Genomic DNA, 19,874 nt, shown 5'->3' with positions numbered 1-19,874 from the left:
TCCAGTGCGTGATGTCTCCAGCTCAAGAATGTGATGGCGCGCTTCGTCAAACGTTTTTGGATTACGTTCCATCACTACGGCTCAGTCTGATTCATGGGTCATAGCCTGAAGAAGTAAAGCAATGAGGAGCTTATCCGGAGTTATTTGAATAACATCCGCAAATTGGGCCACTCTCTAATTGTGTTGCATAGACTGGTGTAGTCCTGTCCGTCGCATTGTTTCACTTGCAAAAGCTCACGCATATCAAGGTGAACACTCCGGAGGCTTCGCAAATAATTTCTGATGAGGGTGACGATTTCGTCCACCTCGCGTTCTGTGTCGGATTTTATACCGAGAGAATGGCGAATTATTTGCAGAAAGCCTGGGCTGCAACACTCCCAGAGTAATGAAACCTGGGTTGCTCTATCGCGCTTAGAAAAAGCAATCAAAGTGGTGTAGTTACTCCACAATGGAATCCACTGAATGAATGACCGTAAATTTGTGTCCTCCTCCAAAATGGGGGTCGTTTGACACTCAAACTAGGAAGGCTTGGACTACGAGAAGAAATAGGGGCGTCAATAGAACCATCACTGACATGCGAATGAGATATTCGATCGAAATCTTGACAAAAGCCCTTAATCTTGACCTGAGCCTTATCGAAGAAATCCTCATGAGCATCAAGATCCTTGTCATAGTCGTGTTCATCGGCTAAGGAATGGCAAACGACGGCGGCTTCGGCTTCTCGATAAAAGTTCAACTTCGTCTCCCACGTCTTCAATTTTGTCTCCAAACAGAATGGATCATCTCCCTCAATGAAGGATTCAATCGCATCCAGAGTCGCCCGTTTGGCACGAGTAGTAAGGCCTCTATGACCTTTGCGGGACGACTTCAAATTATAAATTTCTTCACGGCTAGCCATATTCAAATGATATAATTGAAAACGGATAAACTAGGGACGTTGATTTTATCTTGAAGGTTCAAACCACAAATCCAAAATCCGATTCCACATACAGGAAGCAAGAATATCACCAAGTCCAACGATGAAGTTCCAACCAATTGGGCACACATGGAACACAATTGCAAGTCGGTTTACCTCCACGGAAGTGGTTAACCGACTGGCCACGGAATAATTGTAACACCGAGTAGAAACTTTAATATAATTCGGATGATTTGGGAATGGGTCTTCCGACCATGACAAGCAAGATAGGAATAATGAGGAGACATGGAGAACGAGAATGAAGGTAAAGGTACGGAAAGAAAGAGTCCAAAACAACGGAACCTACATATCACCACAATCTCTGACTTTGGATGTCCAAATCTTCCCTGAACTTTGATTTCACCCGACGTAGTCAGTTTTCTAATTGTTGCTTTGATACCTCGTCAGGTCAAGTTGATTGCAAATTCAAGTTTCGGACAATATTGCTCCATATTGTACGTTTCTTCTCTAATAATTGCGAATCCCTTGATGCTGACGACAAAAGTGAATCGGGATCAGCATCTTGAACTATTTTAGCCAAAAGATGTTTGTCAAGGAAATTGAAATTAACTCCTCGTTTTGACATTTCGAATCACGTTTGAGGTTGAGTCAAGGAGACCACTTTCTTAGCTCACAAAAATGTGTGACAAACATGATTTGGGGCTATTTTGGGCCCTAAAAGATTACTGGATTGCTTATGAAAACATCTATACATCTTTTGCAAGATGAGGGAGTTACTGAAAAATCACGATTCCGACTAGATGGCTGGGCATGCAAACCTGTGTGTTATTAAACCATGTGACAAAACAATGTCGAATATCCCAAGCTTTTTGTAGAATACCTCACAAAAGTTCCGTTTTCTCACATACAAACAAGATTTCTAAAAAATTCTCTATCAAACAAAGGTACCAAATTTTGACGCTTTCGGGAAAACATTCCCGTTTCAGCCAATTTTCCCCCAAGTCTGGTCACCCTATGTTAAGATCTTATTTTGATTTAGTATCCTGTTTTTCCCACGAATTGGGGGGAAAATTCAAAACAGCTCTTGATTGATCCAATAGGTCAGTGACTAATTCACCGCCAACTGAACATGAATTAGGCATGATTCAAAGAACGCGAAAAAGTTCGTGAACTAAGTCACGGCTAACTAACGGTGAACTAGTACATGAATTAGTGCATGAACTAGACGCGATTCAAAGAACCGGCCTCAGGATGCTGAGGAATACCCGTGCGTCGAGCAATGACAAAGGGGTGAGCCATGATTGGTCTGCCTGAACGCGCTCGGTCGATTGTTTCGAATTATGACAAGACAAGTCGGCTTGAATGAATGGCCAACAAGAACCATGCTTTGTCTTTACAAAATGAATTATTTACTTACTTAATTAATTTGCGAAAAACCAAATCCCTCACCTGCTGCCTGTTACTTTTTTGCTCTGACAAAATAAGTTTTCACGAAAAATTTATTTGCTGAATATCTTTGTAAATATCCCCACCTGTTCCTCAGCTTTCTCAAGCAGGTTCTACGATGGCCATGAAGGCTGTAAATTTAACCTAAAGTCAATGACCACCTTTGTAGATTCAAAAGAGGAACTCAATTTCTGGGCCTGCTGTATAATTTCATTTCATTTCATGCAATAGAGCGCAACAGCGTCTCTCTGATCATTAACATCCATCATCTTGAATAAATGCTACGTTCAAGCATCTAACTGGAATTGTTCCAAGATAATGTGCCGAAGTCTCGTTTCCGTTGATGCCAAACTTAAAAAGATCGGTTTTCGTATTCCTTGGTGCATACAAGAGAAATGTATCTCCGTAAGAGAGGGTTTGGCCGTACCAACCAAAAGACGATGCCTTCAAACTTTGACCATGGTCCTCAAATTTCTTCGAATTCCAATCCAAAATGAGGGTCCGGTCGAAGTTCCCTTCAGCTTTGCCATTCTTGAAAGATGTGCCACCAAATATGGCCACCTTACGATTGCCATCTGGTCCAAATGCCCCACAAATGGAATTCATTAGCTCCAGATTTGGTAACTTGATATTTTCAAACACCTTAGACAAAGAAAAAAAACATGATCATTTAAGTGGGTGCAAGTGTCTTTTTAGGTTTTGCAATCAACCAGTCAACTGCGTGTCTCATGGGGCGGCTACTCGACACAAATCTTATTACATTAGTTCGACGAGGTAACGATTCACATCTCACAGACAAATCCTCTTCTCGTTTCAACGGCATGAGGGATTTTCATCGCAACATGTTTTGGTTCAGGGTGAAGAGCTCAGTGTCTCTAGATTATGGAAAAAGAAACAAAGGGAGATGAGTGAACAATACATGCGAAAATTTATTGGATTCAAGAATAAAGTAAAAGTCTGACGGCCACAGTGCAACCAACTCTTGACACAAAGAGAGTCGTAAGAATATCCCAGATCACGAGAGACAGATGACGAACTTTCTTGTGGGTAGACAAGACACCAATCGTCTTCCAGTGAGGAAAGCCAAGATTAGATCGTCTTAGAAGACACATGTTCCCTTCTCAAGGATAGGAGTTGGAAGTCAAGAAGCATCATTATCAACAACTCTCTTATTGGAGCAAACTATACTGAGGAAGTGATCAAGATTGTTGTTTCTGCCCAAGTTTGTCAAGTTTGATCTTTAGAGGTACATTAGAAAGAAGGGATGTTCAACGGTAGACAGCCCTTCTTCCACCGGTATATGTGCCATCAGTATATGAGACTTAAGACGTGCTTTAATGTCCGCTCCAAGACGAAGCAGAGCGCGCTTCCTCCGCTCAGTGAAAGGGCTGTGCCGGTCTGTTGTTTTCCTACGACTTTGTGCAATGTCCACATCCTCCCTTGTCCCTCCACTCCGAATCTTTATTCTTGCGTGACTCGTCGATTACGTTGCCACTCACTTTGGCGAAAGGTGTTATATTTAGTTTATACCATGTAATCTCTCAGTTTTACCATGACAGCTGACGTAATAAAAACTATTTACGATCTTACACGTCATTATGTGTTTCTACTTTCACTCCATTCCATCGGCTTCCCAATGTTCCGTCAAGCAGACATTTTCTGTATTGGTTATTCCGATCAAATGACAAGAACATTTCATGCACCCACAAGATATACCGTGGTCCGATAGAATTAAGACTAAACGTGTGAACGATAGTGTGAAGAGCCCGTTCAAAATTCCCACCCAAAAACAACTCGCCCATATGGGGACGTTTAGGCAAGCTCTGGGTAGAGTTACTTTAGTCCCTAGCTCTGGGAGGTTCGTTTGTTCGCTGGTACCTGTGTCAGTGATGCAAGTTTGGGGCTTCAAACACGTTTTTGACAAGCTGACCCTTCTTTTACATTCCTTACAAGAAGAGGCGTCGACAATTGCTTTCACAAGCGTCTCGGACAAAATGATTGCTCTGTGGGAAGGAAATCGTCGAGAGAATGAGAGTGAGCACGTGTCCTCCAATTCTGTGGACGCTATTTGCCATCCAAGCCACACACAATCATCAGAATGACCGGGTCTTAGCCATTGAAAAACAGGATATCCCCATTGAGCTTCAGACATCATTTCAGCGGCAGAAACCACAATCAGTAATGGTTTGGGCTGGAGTGACCTGTGATGGCATGAAAACACCTTTGATATTCGTTGAAGAGGAGTTAAGATCAACCAAACCGTCTATCTGGATGTGTTGAGCGTGATAGTGCTCCCCTGTATCAAGTACAGTTATGGAGAACAGCTTATGACTTTTCAACAGTATGATGCCCCATCTCACACAGCAAACTTGGTTCAAAGCTGGTGCAAGTTTAATTATTCACTGAAATCTATTTCCAGATGGATCCAGAGTTCCAGAGACACAACACCCATATCCTTGGGAATCGTCCTGCCCTCATAAACGCAAACTCTACAGGGACACCCGCCCTCAGGAATATCGGATGGGAGAGTAAATTTATAGGAGTTATTTCATGTCGATGAACCTTGTTTGCTGACATGGAACACAAGTGCACACAAACATTTGGACATCCCTTGCCAATGAGATAAAGAATGAAGGACTTGAATGCAATGACTCCGAAAAGCCTCAGGAACAATTGAGCCTCAGGAACAATTGAACGACAAAGATCATAACAAAAAAGTATCACAAATCACAGATCGGTTTCACTTGGGAATCTTCCTGTAACTATGATTGCATACCTGTAAATTATTAATGGTTGGGTCCAAACTTTGAGCTTCAACAATTTCAACCAAAAGGGGATCGTTTAGTGACGTTATAACGTTAATGGGTTAAACAATCGGCGACCATATTATATGTATTGTAATACAAGTTAAGGCGAAGACGAGTGTATATCTACTGTGACTTTATTCGAGAAATTCGGCCATTTATAGTTGTTCAATGTACACCAACCAAGCGCAGAGAGCACATTAGACAGTTTCAGGCGACGGAACAATCTTTCTAAAACTCTACTCAACCTTTTCATCAAGTGCAGATTCCATTTCCAACAATATGTCCCCTTCATGTACCAAATATCAGAATTAAATTGGGAGATGTAAGAGAGACGACCGGCTTACATATCCGTACGATGATCCTAACGTTTTGCCAAAACATGGGTTAGTGGTTGATAATCGGTTACTGCGTGAAAATTTTTACCCCCTTAGGAAAAAAGTGTTTAATAGCGGCAAAAATGGCAAGTAATTCCCGATCGAAACCTCCGTAACGTCGTTCAGATGATGTTAATTTTTTCCTGAAATGGCAATCTGACGCCATCCGTGGCTGATCCATTTATCAAGAGCACCTCCAACCGCAACAGGCGAGGCATTGCATAACACTCTCGTTAGAGCGACCTCTTTATGGCAAAAAAAGTTTTGCCGAAGCAGCCAACACTGACTTCAAAGCTGCGCACGAGCCTGTTTCTTCCTCTGTCCAAATTGAAGAACGATCTCTAGTGGTGAGCATATAGGTTAAGGGTTTGGCCAGCTCTGTGCAATGGTGGATGAATCGGCGATAAAAGTTTACCATTCCTAGAAATCTTCTCAGGGCTTTGACTGCAGTTAGTTGTGGAAATTCTGTAATGACTCGAATTTTCTTAGGTAGGGAGCTGACCCTGTTACAGACACCAAATGACCCAGGAATGTCCCCTCCGGTTGACAAAACCCTGATTTTTCCATCCCACAGACAAGGCCATATTCTTGTAAAAGATGCAGAAGCAGAGAAATGTGCACAAGATGATCAGAATCTTTCGCACTGAAAATCAGCAAATCGTCCACATAGACCAAAGCAAAATCTTCAAAACCCCGCAACACTTCGTCAATCATGCCTTGAAAAGACTGTCCAGCGTTTCTAAGGCCGAAAGGCATCCTTATGTATTCAAATAACCCGAAAGGTGTTGTGATGGCTGTCTTTGGGATGTCTTCATTTCGGACCGGTTCGTTATAACATGAATATGTGGTAGTGGGTAAGCGTCGGGTTTGGTTGCATTATTCAAAGATTGGTAATCGCTACATAAACGCCAGTCACCGTTGGGTTTCCGAACCGTGTGTAATGCGGAAGGCCAAGCACTACCGGACGGGCGAGCGATAAATTTAATTGCTCTTGAATTGCCCGTAGCTTTTCTGGAGAACATCACCGAGGTTTATATGATACTGGCTGCCCGGTCGTGACAATATGGTGCTCAACATTATGCTTAATTGACGGAAGTAAATCATTGTTTGATAAGCATATTGATTGATGTTCATCAAGAATTCTTTGAAAACCCAGTGGAGACTTTTTAAAGAGCGATCCAATCGAAAGCGAGTCTTGCGAAAGAGCATGACTTGATGGTGGAGGCCAAAGAGACCTGGGAAAAATCGTCTGAGCAGCGGCGTCAATACAAATGGCATAATGGCGGAGAAAAACAATGTACTCTGGGTCTTGATATTAGCAACATCAAACTCTGCCTCGACGAAAATGAATAAATCTTCGATATTGTTTTTCCAAATCTTTGGCAACTTTACTGATGTTGTTGCCAACATGGAAATGTTCTGGTTTTCAACAGGAGAATTTTCATCCACTTTCAATTTCGAGGTCGACATGATCACGTCTGGGTCACCACTTCAGTTATTCACTCAAATATATTTCCAGATGGATACAGAGTTCCAGGGACACAACACCCGTATCCTTGGGAATCCTCCTGCCTTCATAAACGCAACCTCTACACAAGGATCTCATGCCCGACTTTTGGGATAAGTCTTTGTGGCCCCCAACTCCCCCGATATCGACCCAATGGATTATGCCACGTGGTCTATTCTGGAGTAAAGGGACTGCGGTATGCCTGTACAAAAAATTTCCACCCTCAAGTCTAACTTGACACACGAATGGAACCAAATTCCCAAGGAAGAAGTGCCTGCTGTCACGAGTCAAGCTCTGCAAAGGTTTCGAGCTCTAGTAGCGGCCAAAGGCGGATACTTCGAAGAATGAGTTAACAGATTAAAGTACAATCTTTTGTGGCCAGTTTAAACATGAATCACAAATCTTATATTACCGAGTCTTAATTGTACCTGACCACGCGGCACATGTGCTGCCCGAACATTTCGGGACAAGAGCAATGAACAAGCAAGGCGAAATACGGACAATAATCAAAATTTGTCGAAAATTCTTTCGTTTTTAAATGCACGAGATGTGGTCTCACAATCGATAACAATACACTAAAAACTTGTATACTGGGTCTTAAAGTGTCGCAAAGTTTGCAATGGAATTTCATTTTGTAAGAACCAATTTTCATGGTTGCACGGCTGTTACTTGAGACATAGACAGTATTCAGAATGCAAATGGTCGATATATACAGTAGGTGTTTTCTGAAACCATTGAAATCGTAACACGCCTCCCAAATCTTGCCCTATGAAATCTGGACAACACTGCGTGCAAACATTCTAGGGGCAACACTGTTTAACATGGGTAATGCAATACATGTGCTTTTACTTCCTAATGCCTAAACTAGCTGGAAAGACTAACACTTACCCCAGTTTCTATGTTTATTGAGCGGGGAAGAGTGGTTGATTGGGTGAATCCGACGAAGATTTCATCGGTGGCGACGACAGTACGACAGAAAGAGCCCTTGAACGAGGTGCTTGTGAATGGAAATCCTTCCGATACTTGCTCAATTTTCATTCCACTGTACATGTAGATGGGCTTGGACCCGGTCAAGATCAAGATTCCTCGATTAGGAATAGGCAAGAAGGAAAAAAACTGGCTTTGGTTGAGCCTCAAGGAATCCGTAATGTCCCATGCCTTTTCTTCAGTGTCGAACTTGTAGCAAGTGATTGTAATGGAACCGTTAATACTGCCTTTGGCACAACCAAGAAAGTCATTGTCAACTTCGGTGTACTGAAAAAAAGACATCAATACAAGAAAGTTAATCTTATTTACACGTTAATTGTTTCCAGATTTTCAGTTTTCACGTTATTTTCAGTTAAGAGCCCTTTTTATTCCAAGTTGGTTTCATCAATGCCGAACCAATTGACACGATACTACAATATAAGTTTTGTTACAGTGGCAGATGGTTGTTCAGAACACAAGACTTGAAAATAATATTTGCATTTGACCGCTTTCTCTTTAAACAGTAATGTACGCTGATCAGTATGATATGAGTACTTGAAAGGCAATTGGATTAGCCTGATCTGGTTTGTTTTTCACAGGCTTTTCTAATACCCTTAGGGATTGCAATCCTGAGTACTGCATAAAAATGAAAGGCTAAATTCAGGCCTTGAGTAACGCTACTAGCAAGGCGTTACTTTTCTGAAAAAGTAGCGGTAACAGAACAGGTTTTTAGCTCTCCCGTGACCGTTACTTTCCTCCCTCCCTTAACAACTGTAATGTTCTGACCTTTTGGAAACGGTCAAGCAGACATTTTCGGTATCGGGTATGCCTATCAAATGGCAAGAACATTTCATGCACTCACTATATAGATGTGTTGTTCCATCATTTCGGAAAAAGAGCAGTGAACAAAGGCGAAGTATGGGCAGTAATCAAAACTTGTCGAAAAGTCACTCGTTTTAATATGCATGAGATGTGGTCTCACAATCGAGAACAATACTGCAATAGTGCAATAAAATGAAAGGTTATGTTCAAACCTTGAGCAACGCTACTAGTAAGGCGTTACTTTTCTGAAAAAGTAACGGTAACGGAACGGGTTTTTAGCCTTCCCGTTACCGTTCCTTTCTTCCCCTAACAAGGGAAATATTTTTTTAAAATTCTGTCTCAAAGGCCATGACTTACTTACCGCTGACGGGATCAAATAAATGATCAAGAGAGTCATTTGCTTCACGTCACATTTGAAAAATCACATAAACAATTTTTTTCTGCAGTGTAAGGCCCTCTTTTTTCTGCAAATGTGATGGTAGCATTAATGGTAATAGTAACACGTTACATTCTCTAAAGAGTAACGGCAATGGTAACTCGTTAGCTTTTCGGGGGTAACGGTTCAACCCTGGTTATGTTTCGTCCGTACTTTACTTTTTAATCTTTACAAATTCAGTCGTTCATAAACCACGTGTGCAATTGAACACGAGTGTCCAAAATCATCACTAAATACAACTAATGTTTTCAACTGGAACTGGAACTAAGAATCAGTTTAAAAAACTGGAACTGAAACCTATTATTTTTGAGGAATAACCAAGATTCTCATCGTTTACCGCCACCCTCCTGTTTATGTACTGTCTGGCATTCCCCTCTTCACTTTTTAAGGTGCATTGAACCAACCCTTGTCATTTTCTTTTCTGTTATATCCCACTCTAGTCAACTATTTTATCCTCATGACCATTCTTTCCTTTCATTCTTGTTTTAAGCTGTAAAAAAGATATGTACTTTTGCATAACATTTTTACAAACTGACATGATCACGAGTTGCAATAAAGCTTATCAATATTATGCAAAAATCTACAATCCTACACATTAACTGAATTTATTGTGTTTAACTTTCAGCAAATAACATCATAAAAGTTGATATTTTCATTTGATTGTGGTACGTCCATACATATTTGATTCATTTGTTTAGCTATTACTCAAACCATAGACGCTAAAGCAAGGTTTCAATTTGTTGACAGGGAAAAAGTCGAATTAAGACTGTCTCAATGAAAATATGTATTCCTTAAAATTGATTCGAAAAACACCAGAGTATTTATCTATATATGTCCCAAAAGGGCAAAATGTTTTAAATAAATGTCGAATTAATTATGTTATTTGGTTTAAAAAAGGCATATAACTGTATTTCAAAGGACTTTTAATAAATCGTCAAGTATACCAGTTTAGAAGGGCCAATCAAATGTCCTTGATAAAACAGTTTGCACTAAACAAGCTTTATCAACATTTTTTGCAATTCATTAGATAAAGAAAAGTGTTTAAGGAACATCCAGACCAAATTCAATGTAATTTGTTCGCAATGGTTTAACTTAGCGGGTGATAGAAAACCGTACCGTTTCCTCTCCCTTCAGTCAGTCCATGATCAAAAGACATGTTTCTGACACACTGTTGCTTAAATCCCTTGATCAACCATGTTTATCGTTACTAAAAGCAAATTTTGCTTGAAGCTCGTCTCTCTACGAATAGGCTTAAGATATCAATCTAAAATTATAGTTTGGCAAGCCTTAAAGTTAAGAAACCAGAATTTCAAAGCAACCGAACGACGTCGTAGTACATTCTTACCTGAACGAAGTATGAATATGCACATGGGGGTAATTCACATTTATCTGTCGTTTGGGTATATAAATTATAATAATATTGCGTAAAGGTGGCATCTGCCCCCATCAAGACAATCGGCCTTTCTTTTGGATTATCCTCGTTTGGGGTATCTGAAAATAGATACTGGGATCAACTAGTGAGATCAGTTAAAGAAAAGGCCAATTACTCATGCTGGCATCAATCTCCGCGACGCAATCTCGTTCCGAACTGGAACAATTGGAACAAGATCGATCCAAGACAGGGCAGTCGTTAGTCATCAGGCACGATTCATGTTCCGGATCGTACGTGTTCCAAAAACACTCATCGCGGTGTCGGCACATGGAGGCACATTCTCTGGCATTGGCCACTTTCCTGATGCCTTCCAGTGCTCCATAACATCTGCCGTGAATTCCGCATTGAACCTCGGGACATTCTTCTTCCCCACTGAGGCAGTTGTCTTGGCACTTCTCATTGGACAATCTCAAGCATCCGGACAAAGAAGTACAGACCTGGGAATCCTTGTAGAAAGTGAACCAAGTGCAGCCAGTTACGGATTGGCAATGACGCCAACATTCTCGCGAACTATTGGTGGGTGTGGCTCCCAAAATTTGGGAGTCCAAACATTCCCCCGGTACGAAGCATTGGAGACCTTTTTGAGCCACAGCGTTGTGGAACCAAAAGAAAAGCCCCAAAAGGACGATGTTTGCATGCATGTCGATCTGAATCACAGTGATCACTAGCATGGAAGACCTGTCCTTTTGGGTTTATATAGTGAGCAAGTGCATAACAAAAACAGGTGTGAAAAATTTGCACATTTACGTTGAAATACACATCTGGAAACGTCGAAGAGAAAAGTGAAAAAAACATAAGGGAAATGATATGTTTTGTTTTACTTATAAAGTGCCTTCAATTTCCACAAATTTATATACCGTTGTACTGGAACCACTTGGTTGTGATGTATTTAAGTGATTCATAATGTGAATTATTTCATTTTGACGGGTTAAGCCATATCCTGAAGAAATGGAGATCTACATAATTCAAAATAGTGCCAGTCCCCTAAAATAAGCGTTAGAGGCTGATTGGGTCGACCTGGACGACATTCGTCTATCCTGCCATTCAGTTAAAGAAGGATTTTATGGAGTTGTAGGAGTCAGGGGAGGTCATTGAGAATGTATTAAAAAGCTTTTTTTATCATTTGTGCTTGCTTATCAAATTTGAAGTTTATACAATGTTGTAAGATTCTGGTGGCAGCGGTGAGTCCTTGAGAAAGGAGGAGAGAACTCACACAAAAAGTGCGTTGGCCGTTGTTGTGTGGTCTTGAGGACAGAAGGTTACATTGGACATGCCTGGGGAACGAACAAACCCGTCTGAGAACACAACTTCGACAGAATTCATGGATAATGCAATGGGAGGAAACATGGTTCGTCCGCAACCCAAACATAAGGAAGATTCCATTGGAGAATATATTCGATATTTTGACCGGGTTGCAAGGGCCAACGGGTGGTCTGATAGACAGGCTGCACAGATCTTTCCGGGGTTGCTTGAAATAGGATCGAGGGACTTGGACGACCTTGGGGAAGCAACGCTCGGTAGTTTCGACGCCATGAAGGAGGCGCTGGTACCAGTGGAAGAAAGCTTTAGGGAAGCATCAGTGCAGACCTTTTTCTGGAATATGTCTATGAAAGACGGGGAGAAGGTCCACGAATTTGCAAAGAAATGCAAGTCGGTCGTGCAAGATTGCTACCCTGGATTCGCCAACAGCAATAAGGAACTATTGGCTCGGGATCGCTTTATACATGGTCTCCCGGGCCATCTCAAGTCGGCAGTTCTGAATAATCGGTCCAAGAAGTGGGAAGAAGCCGTCCAAAGTGCGTTGATGGCTGAAGGGGTCGCCGAGACACTTGGAGCTCGAGAGAGGGAGAAGCACAAGAAAGAAGGAAACAAGAATACGGAACCAAGAAAGAAGCATGAACCTAATGGTGGGACTTTTGGGGCGCTAAGAGGAAGAAGAACATGCTTTAACTGCAAAAGCACTGATCATCTGTTGCCGAATTGTCCGTTGAGGAAAACCAGGTTTGGGGAAGTCAAAGCCATCTCGCCCAGACCAATGCTGAGGATGATGGTGGAAGGCAGCGAAGTAGAAGCATTGATTGATACAGGGGCATCGTCAAGCTTTGTGCCAATGGCCATGTTCGGACCCCATTCAGATTGTCAAAACAGGTTCAGGACTGCTTCTGGGAAGAGCTTGACCACAAGTGGAACACGATGTTGCCACGTCATGGTTGGGGATTGGGAAGTCGAACACACGTTCTTTGTGGGGGACGTCACCAGTGTCATGTTAGGCATGGATTTTCTGTAGCAACACGAAGCAAGTGTTAGTGCCAAAGATGGACGGATAACTATTGGGGGGTTCCCATTAAATAGTCACTTAGAGGGGGATGCAGCTTTTTTAGCCACCGTAGAATTCTCTAACGGGCCAGAATCCAACGAGATCAATGGACTAAATACCAACCAGGAGATATGTGAGGCAAGCATGATCGAGGCAGGAGACCTAGTTGAAGACATTGGGCTGCTGGAGCGCAATGAAGAAGTAGAGCTAACAAAACCGGTGCAGGATTTGAAAGAAGAATTTCCGAAAGTCTTTCAAGGACTAGGGCATTGTGGAATCGTGAAGCATGCCATACACACGGGAACAAGTGTTCCAGCTAGCGCCCCAAACCATCGAATGCCAATACACCTGATGAATAAGGCGGAAGAAAATATCGAGAAGATGAAGAGAGGAGTGCTGAGAAGAAGCCGCAGTGAATGGAGTTCTCCTGTTGTCTTGGTAAAGAAAAAGAACGGAGATGTACGCATTGCAATTGACTATCGGAAATTGAATGAAGTCTCGCGCAAAGATGCGTTCCCTATGCCTCGGGTTGATGAATCAATTGAAGAATTAAAGGGAGCCAAAGTTTATTCAACAATGGATTGCAATCAAGGGTACTACCAGATAGGAATGGAAGAGGAAGATATTCCAAAAACGGCGTTCAAGTTTCGGGGTGAACTATTGGAGTTCACTCGCATGCCGTTTGGCTTGGCTTCAGCCCCAGCCACGTTTTGTCGGGCGATGAGAAAAATCTTTGCTGGAGAGCGCAATATAACAGTATACTTTGATGACATTTGCGTTCACTCAGCGTCAATCGAGGAACACGGAAAAGATATAAGAAGATGTCTCAGTCTATTGGAGAAGGCTGGACTAACCCTGAATATTGAGAAGTGTCGTTTCTTCACAACGCAGATTCAGTTCCTGGGATTTGAAATTTCGGAAAACGTAGTTAAGCCAACGGGAGCAAAACTTCAAGCTATTGGCGAACTAACCACCCCGCGGAATGTTAAAGAACTCCGTCGGTTTTTGGGAATGACTGGATACTACCGGAATTTGGTGAGGAATTTCGCACAAGTGGCACAGCCATTGTATGAACTGCTTCAGTCGAATGTTTCGTTCAAGTGGGGCAAGGAGCAAATGGGTGCATTACAGGACTTGAAGAAGGCATTGATGAATGATGCAAGTCGGCGAATACCGGATTTCGAGAAGCCCTTTTTGATTAAAACTGATGCAAGCTTAGTCGTTGTGGGGGCGGTATTGCTACAAGAAGAGAACGGGGAAAATGTAGTCATTGAGTATGCCTCAAAAAAGTTCTCGGATGTGGAAAAGAGATACCCGGTGATAGAGCAAGAGGCATTGGCAATCATGTTTGCCTTGGACAGGTGGCGAAACTTCGTACTGGGCCGAAGATTTCGGTTGCAAACCGACCATAAGCCATTGGCGTGGCTTCAAAGCAAAAAGGATTGTCGCGGTAAACTGGGGAGATGGGCCCTGAGATTGGCTGAGCTCGATTTTGAGGTGGAGCACATCCCGGGGACCGCCAATGATGATGCAGACTGCCTATCAAGGGCTGCAGTGGCCCAGATCTCGTCAGGGGTGGAGACACTGAAGAGAGAGCAGGCAAAAGATGTTGAGATCCAAGACCTTGCCAGAGAGCAGCCGAACAAGTTTCAGTGGAAAGATGGGACATTGTTCTATATTTCGGATGAGAGACTATGTGTGGTGGTTCCGAGAACAATGAGAGTGCAGGTGTGGGAAGAGCTCCATGCCAAGTTAGGACATGTCGGTCCCACCAAGGTATTGGAATGTGCAAGAACGCGATTCTTTTGGCCAAAGATGACTGATGACGTGAAGAAATGGGCCAGAAGATGCACACACTGTGCTTTGTACAAAGACTTCTTGCCAGTCCCAGCCCCAGCGCCAATGGTGGTGGTAGATGAAAGTGGGATGGAGCCATTTCAAAAGAACGCCATATCACCACCAAGCAAACCCAGTGGAACGGTGTAATCGTTCACTGATGAATCTGTTGCGAATGATGGTACGGGAAGATCAAAGTGATTGGGCCAATGTCTTGCCTAGTGCATTAATGGCCTACCGGGCTACAATACATGAAGCCATAGGGATGTCGCCGCATGAGGCTCTATTTGGTCGCAAATTGCGATTACCAATTGATGCAAAGTGGGACGTCACGAGTCAAGCTCTGCAAAGGTTTCGAGCTCTCGTAGCGGCCAAAGGCGGATACTTCGAAGAATGAGTTAACAGATTAAAATACAATCTTTTGTGGCCAGTTTAAACATGAATCACAAATCTTATATTACCGAGTCGAGACAACTGCTACAACTTCCTCTTAGTGCCCTGGAAATGAACCTTTCTGCACCTGAAATTGAAGCATACCTTATGCCTCAATGATTTCATGCATGGGTGAAACTAGCCACCCCCTTGCTTGGAACAACCCTTCTCATTGAACTTGAGTAGGCCAAACTCCCGAAGTTTGGGACACCACTCTCAGTGAGCCAATTCACAACCTTTCCCTCCCCGTTTGCCTTTATCATTTATGGACATCGCTTATCTTGGAGAGTATTATCTATTATGCTCTTTTTGACTACAGGAGACGGGTCTAAAAAGTTTATATTGGACATTCTTTGGAGTTGATTCTAGTTGATCCGGATCCACGAATGCCTCTTGTGGTAACTGATAACTACTGTGTCTCAACAATTTGAGGCAGAGACATATTTATCTCAGGCTCGATCTGGACTTGATCCACCGACTAACTTTGCCCGTTGTGTACAACAATACTTGCAATTCTCCTCTGTAATCAGTAAATCAGACCATTTAGCACTAAGATTCCGCTTTTCAAAGCTATCAAGGCCCTTGTGGCCATCCTGCCATAAATGCTGGGTGACACGCCACGGTGATACCCGTTCTCATCATGTCTAGCTGGCCTGGATGAACTTCAAAATGTCAGTTGGTACTAAACAAGTTAATTCTAGCCGCTTCCAGGATTTTTTTTACCTAAGGATGCACTTTGAGTGGCATTGGTCATATTCAGAGGGCTGGTGAGATTGCTGTTGGTTAAACTTGATGCCTCTGCCGTCGACTCCATGATGACAAGCCTGGTGCAGAAATCTGAAAACACAGGCATTCATGAGATTGGAATCCAAAGCAAAGTTCTTGACTGGATAAGAAATTTTACTCATGAAAAAGAGGCAAACAGCCCAGGTTGAACTGTGAACTCAAATTTGTTCATAGACCAATAATCATAAAAACTTTAGCAATGACCGCTCAGTCTGTATACTCAATCCCTTGGGTAACCGTGCAAAATTACGCATAAACCCCGTGCTAATCATGAAAAAAAAGGAGTGTTGCGAAGCAAGAAGTAAGAAAACCCTTCACCGTGTCCTCTTCACGATCTTATACCTTTTTTATCAGGACGGTGGATCCATGGAATGCGCTCCCCCTGGCCACTCGTCTATCCAGTTCGTCTGCTTCTTTCAAAAAATTGGTTTGGACCGGAAGCAATTAATTTGTTTTCTTATCGTATGTGTTCTACTTCTTGAGCAGTTAATTAATAGTGCTACTTTTCCATTCTCTCGGTTTTAATGTTTTTCCCAATTGTGCCATTACTCTTTTATACACGTTGTGTCTGTGAGTGGCTCTCAACAATAAACAATAAACATCATCAGGGTCAGGAGAACTTGAAAGCCTCAAGTCCTTGATGGCCTCTAAAGCATCTTGAGCTGCGACAACTAGATCATTTAATCGCTCAACTTGCCTAGTCCCGACAGTCTCCACAAACTCAACACTAGAGCAAAGAGCTGTCATCCCTAAACTATTTGGAGATGAAAATACACAAAAGAACTGATCTTCTAGCATGTCGGCCATAACCTTTAGATTGTCTATCATTTCACCATGCCCTCAAAAGGCCTTACAGAGAGGTTTATTTTAGGACCCTGTGATGTAGATGGTGAAATGATTTACAGATTTTTTGTTTACGTGATTCATTTCGTTTGATTCAGTGCAGGCATATTGCCCTAAATATTGAAAAATATTGATTCATAAAATTTTGAATTATATCATTTTGCAGTTTGGAATTCATTGTCTTTTATTTTCTTTGTCGCCAACAAAGGCATTTCTCAAGCTTTAGTTTTGTAAGCTCTTCGCAACTGTTAGCGTAAGTGAAATTGGATGATAATTAGCGGGCAGTTTTGGTCTTCTAAATTGGGACTATGTGCATTGCATTCAATTGCTCCGTCACCTTTCGGTCAGATAATGACTTGTTCATTATGCGTAGGGTTGTGACGCATGTTTTAAGAAGACATTTGAACTATCTAGGGCGGAAGTGCTTCTCAGGAAATTATTTTTCGTTTTTGCTAAGATTTTGTCTATCAATTTTCAAATCGCCTAGTTATTTAGTATTGTCGCCAATTTGAGGGTCATTTACCGGGCTTGAAAAAGAAAATTTCTTTTTTTTTAGGGCCAAATTATCAAAAACTATTTTTGAACAAATGCGAAAAGTTTTCAAAATATTTCATTATTTCAAAATCTTTAAAACCAAAAGCCCTCAAATTGTCTCTGTACTGGGACCACCCAATTAATACCCTATACCAAGCAGGTTTTCTATGTGAAATTTGATAACTCTGGGTACTTTATCTCAGCTATTTCTCACTGTGAAAAGACCTGGGCTGAAAAAGCAAGTATTTGTTTATAATTGCTTTTTTGTGTGGAATGTATTAGGGTTGTTCTGGTCGTATTTTCAGGAAAAACTTGAGCTTTCGCCGAAAAAGGCAACCGGGAACAATGTGGGGATGGGAGAGCTACTGTTTTGGGTCAAACTAGAGCACTCTAGGTCAAACTGGGAAGATTGAGACTATACAGCATTTAAATGAGGAATGATAAGCATCTTCTTATAAAAAGTATTTAAAAGTATCAATTATCTTCGTCCTCAATCAGGTTTTCGGATCAATTGTGGTGATTGCAAAGGATTCATACACTTTTATGCCCGCCAAAATTCAGGCTCAGAACCAAGGGCAAGGACAAGCAGGTCTGGATTTGGGGTCATATAAGGGTAGTTCTCCTTTCCAGCTTGTCAAACATGATTTGAAAGTGGTGTTAAAAACTTCGCTTGCAATCTTTTACATTTGACACCCAGTGAACATTTGTTTCTATCCAGCAGTTGCCCGTGTTCCCAAAAGCTATACCTAGAACAATTGTAACAAGTTGTCGTCCATGTTTATTGACACTCAATTGCTCGATTTTTCCTGGCTTGTGGGATTTAATTGAACATTTCGTTATCGTTATTTCCGATCCAACTTCCAGATTGCATTGTAAGATGCTGACTAATGCTTTGAAAATCTTCTTCATGAAAACTCCCTACATTTTCTTAAAAAGATGAAGTGATATACTCTAAAGGGCTCTATGCTAAGAGATCTGCTAGCGATGTGTGTAGACCAAGTGAAAAGTGACATCCATCGTGCACATTCGTAACAAAGGATAGGTACGGCGAGTGTGAGATGTTTTACCTGCATATTGTTGGGCTAGACTTTTTGTCCCGTTGTTTGTCAAGCACCGTTGCCCAGAGCCTTCCTGCCCCCATCACACACAAAGCCCCATAGTTTATGGTTACATATTCACTTGTTTTATGTTTTACCATCTAGATTTGGTGGCCGATTCAACCGCGAAGATTTTTATATCCCGGCGAGGTGTTCCTCAAGTCTGCTAATCCGAGGATGCAAAAGCATTTCAAGGCGCAGAAAAGGAGTTGAGAATATTCAAGACTATCAATTGAGATCGTGCTCAGGAATCAATGTCAAGAATCAAGATCACGTTCGAGTTTTTAACCTCTCGTGCTCCTTGGATAGTCAAATCAGCGCTAATAGTATTTCAAATCAGTAGTAACACAAGGCGTTCGTCGGGTGATTAATACTCGTAAGTTACCAAACAAAGAAAGTCATGGATTTGATTGTGTCTCAAACATGATTTTAATGGGAATAAGAGAAATGAAATTACCAATCCTCTTGCTCGTTTAGTAAACATCTCTCCGACTACAGTATTCATTCCTTTGGAATGGGAATTTGTCTTTTTGCCGCTTTTCACATGCTTAATTTTCGCCCAATCAGTATTTTACCGCCACTTTCGAAAGTGCTGTAGGAATTAGTTTGCCAAGAAATACAGCCACCTTTTAACGACGATCATCTTGATTGATGAATACAACAATGCACATGTAAACAATTTCATTTATCGGGATAGTGGAGGATACACACACCATGGCTCAGTCGGCAGGATCCGAACTTGCCCGTGTTAGATTTCGATAAATAATTAGGTAAATATAAATGTAGCCAAAATGTCTTACTTTCAGAATAGGAACTAAAAAAAATATTGGTTGTCTCATCTCGCATTAGAGAGGTCCCCGGTTCGATTCTCCTCCGCGACCTTCCTCAAGGAAACTTTTAGACGCTATCAACACCCTTATACCGAGAGCCAATCTGATACCGGACATGAAATTGCCTTTCGGAATTTGGAAAATGGACGATGTGATGGCTAAATAGCTTCACTGGCCGGGCGAGGTGCATCCTCCGACCCTAGCACCCCCAAACCAAAACACAGTAAAAATAACAGTACAGGGGCATTTATCAGATCCAGCTCTTGCACTATATGGGGTATATCAAGAGAGTATTGTAGGACCTTTTCTGTTTTCAATATATATCGATGATTTTCCAAATGCAACTTATTTTGAAGTCACAGAACTCGCAGATGACACTGTGTCGTTGATCAAGCTCAGTATCTAAGTGAGACGTTCCCGCCCTTTTTTGAACATTTTTCACTGGAAGAGTCATCTCGTGGCGTAAAGTTGAACTTGTATCGCGCCAATATTG

At 41.9% G+C, this 19,874-nt stretch overlaps 1 protein-coding gene across 1 annotated transcript; it reads right to left on the bottom strand.

Annotated features, from left to right (window-relative positions):
* Nucleotides 1–2,550: 2,550 nt before the first annotated feature.
* On the bottom strand, nt 2,551–11,405 carry LOC131883983 (uncharacterized). Its single transcript, XM_059231596.1, has 4 exons — nt 10,822–11,405; nt 10,620–10,765; nt 7,939–8,304; nt 2,551–3,004 (listed from the first exon to the last, which is right to left on the bottom strand). The coding sequence occupies exons 1-4, from the start codon at nt 11,375–11,377 to the stop codon at nt 2,618–2,620; spliced, it is 1,455 nt and encodes a 484-aa protein (XP_059087579.1). The 5' UTR covers nt 11,378–11,405; the 3' UTR covers nt 2,551–2,617.
* Between the last annotated feature and the right edge of the window lie 8,469 nt (nt 11,406–19,874).

The sequence above is a fragment of the Tigriopus californicus genome, chromosome 7, assembly GCF_007210705.1.
Source record: "Tigriopus californicus strain San Diego chromosome 7, Tcal_SD_v2.1, whole genome shotgun sequence".
Lineage (NCBI taxonomy): Eukaryota > Metazoa > Arthropoda > Copepoda > Harpacticoida > Harpacticidae > Tigriopus > Tigriopus californicus.
The sequence above is the reverse complement of the archived record's forward strand: the minus strand, read 5'-3'. Positions and strand labels throughout refer to the sequence as shown.

Coding starts and splice junctions, on each gene's coding strand:
- LOC131883983 (XM_059231596.1), bottom strand. CDS start 11,377: ATGCTAGTGATCACTGTGATTCAGATCGACATGCATGCAAACATCGTC. Junction 10,766..10,821: donor GGAGATTGATGCCAGCATGA/GTAATTGGCCTT, acceptor ATCTATTTTCAG/ATACCCCAAACGAGGATAAT. Junction 8,305..10,619: donor CATATTCATACTTCGTTCAG/GTAAGAATGTAC, acceptor TCTTTTTTTCAG/TACACCGAAGTTGACAATGA.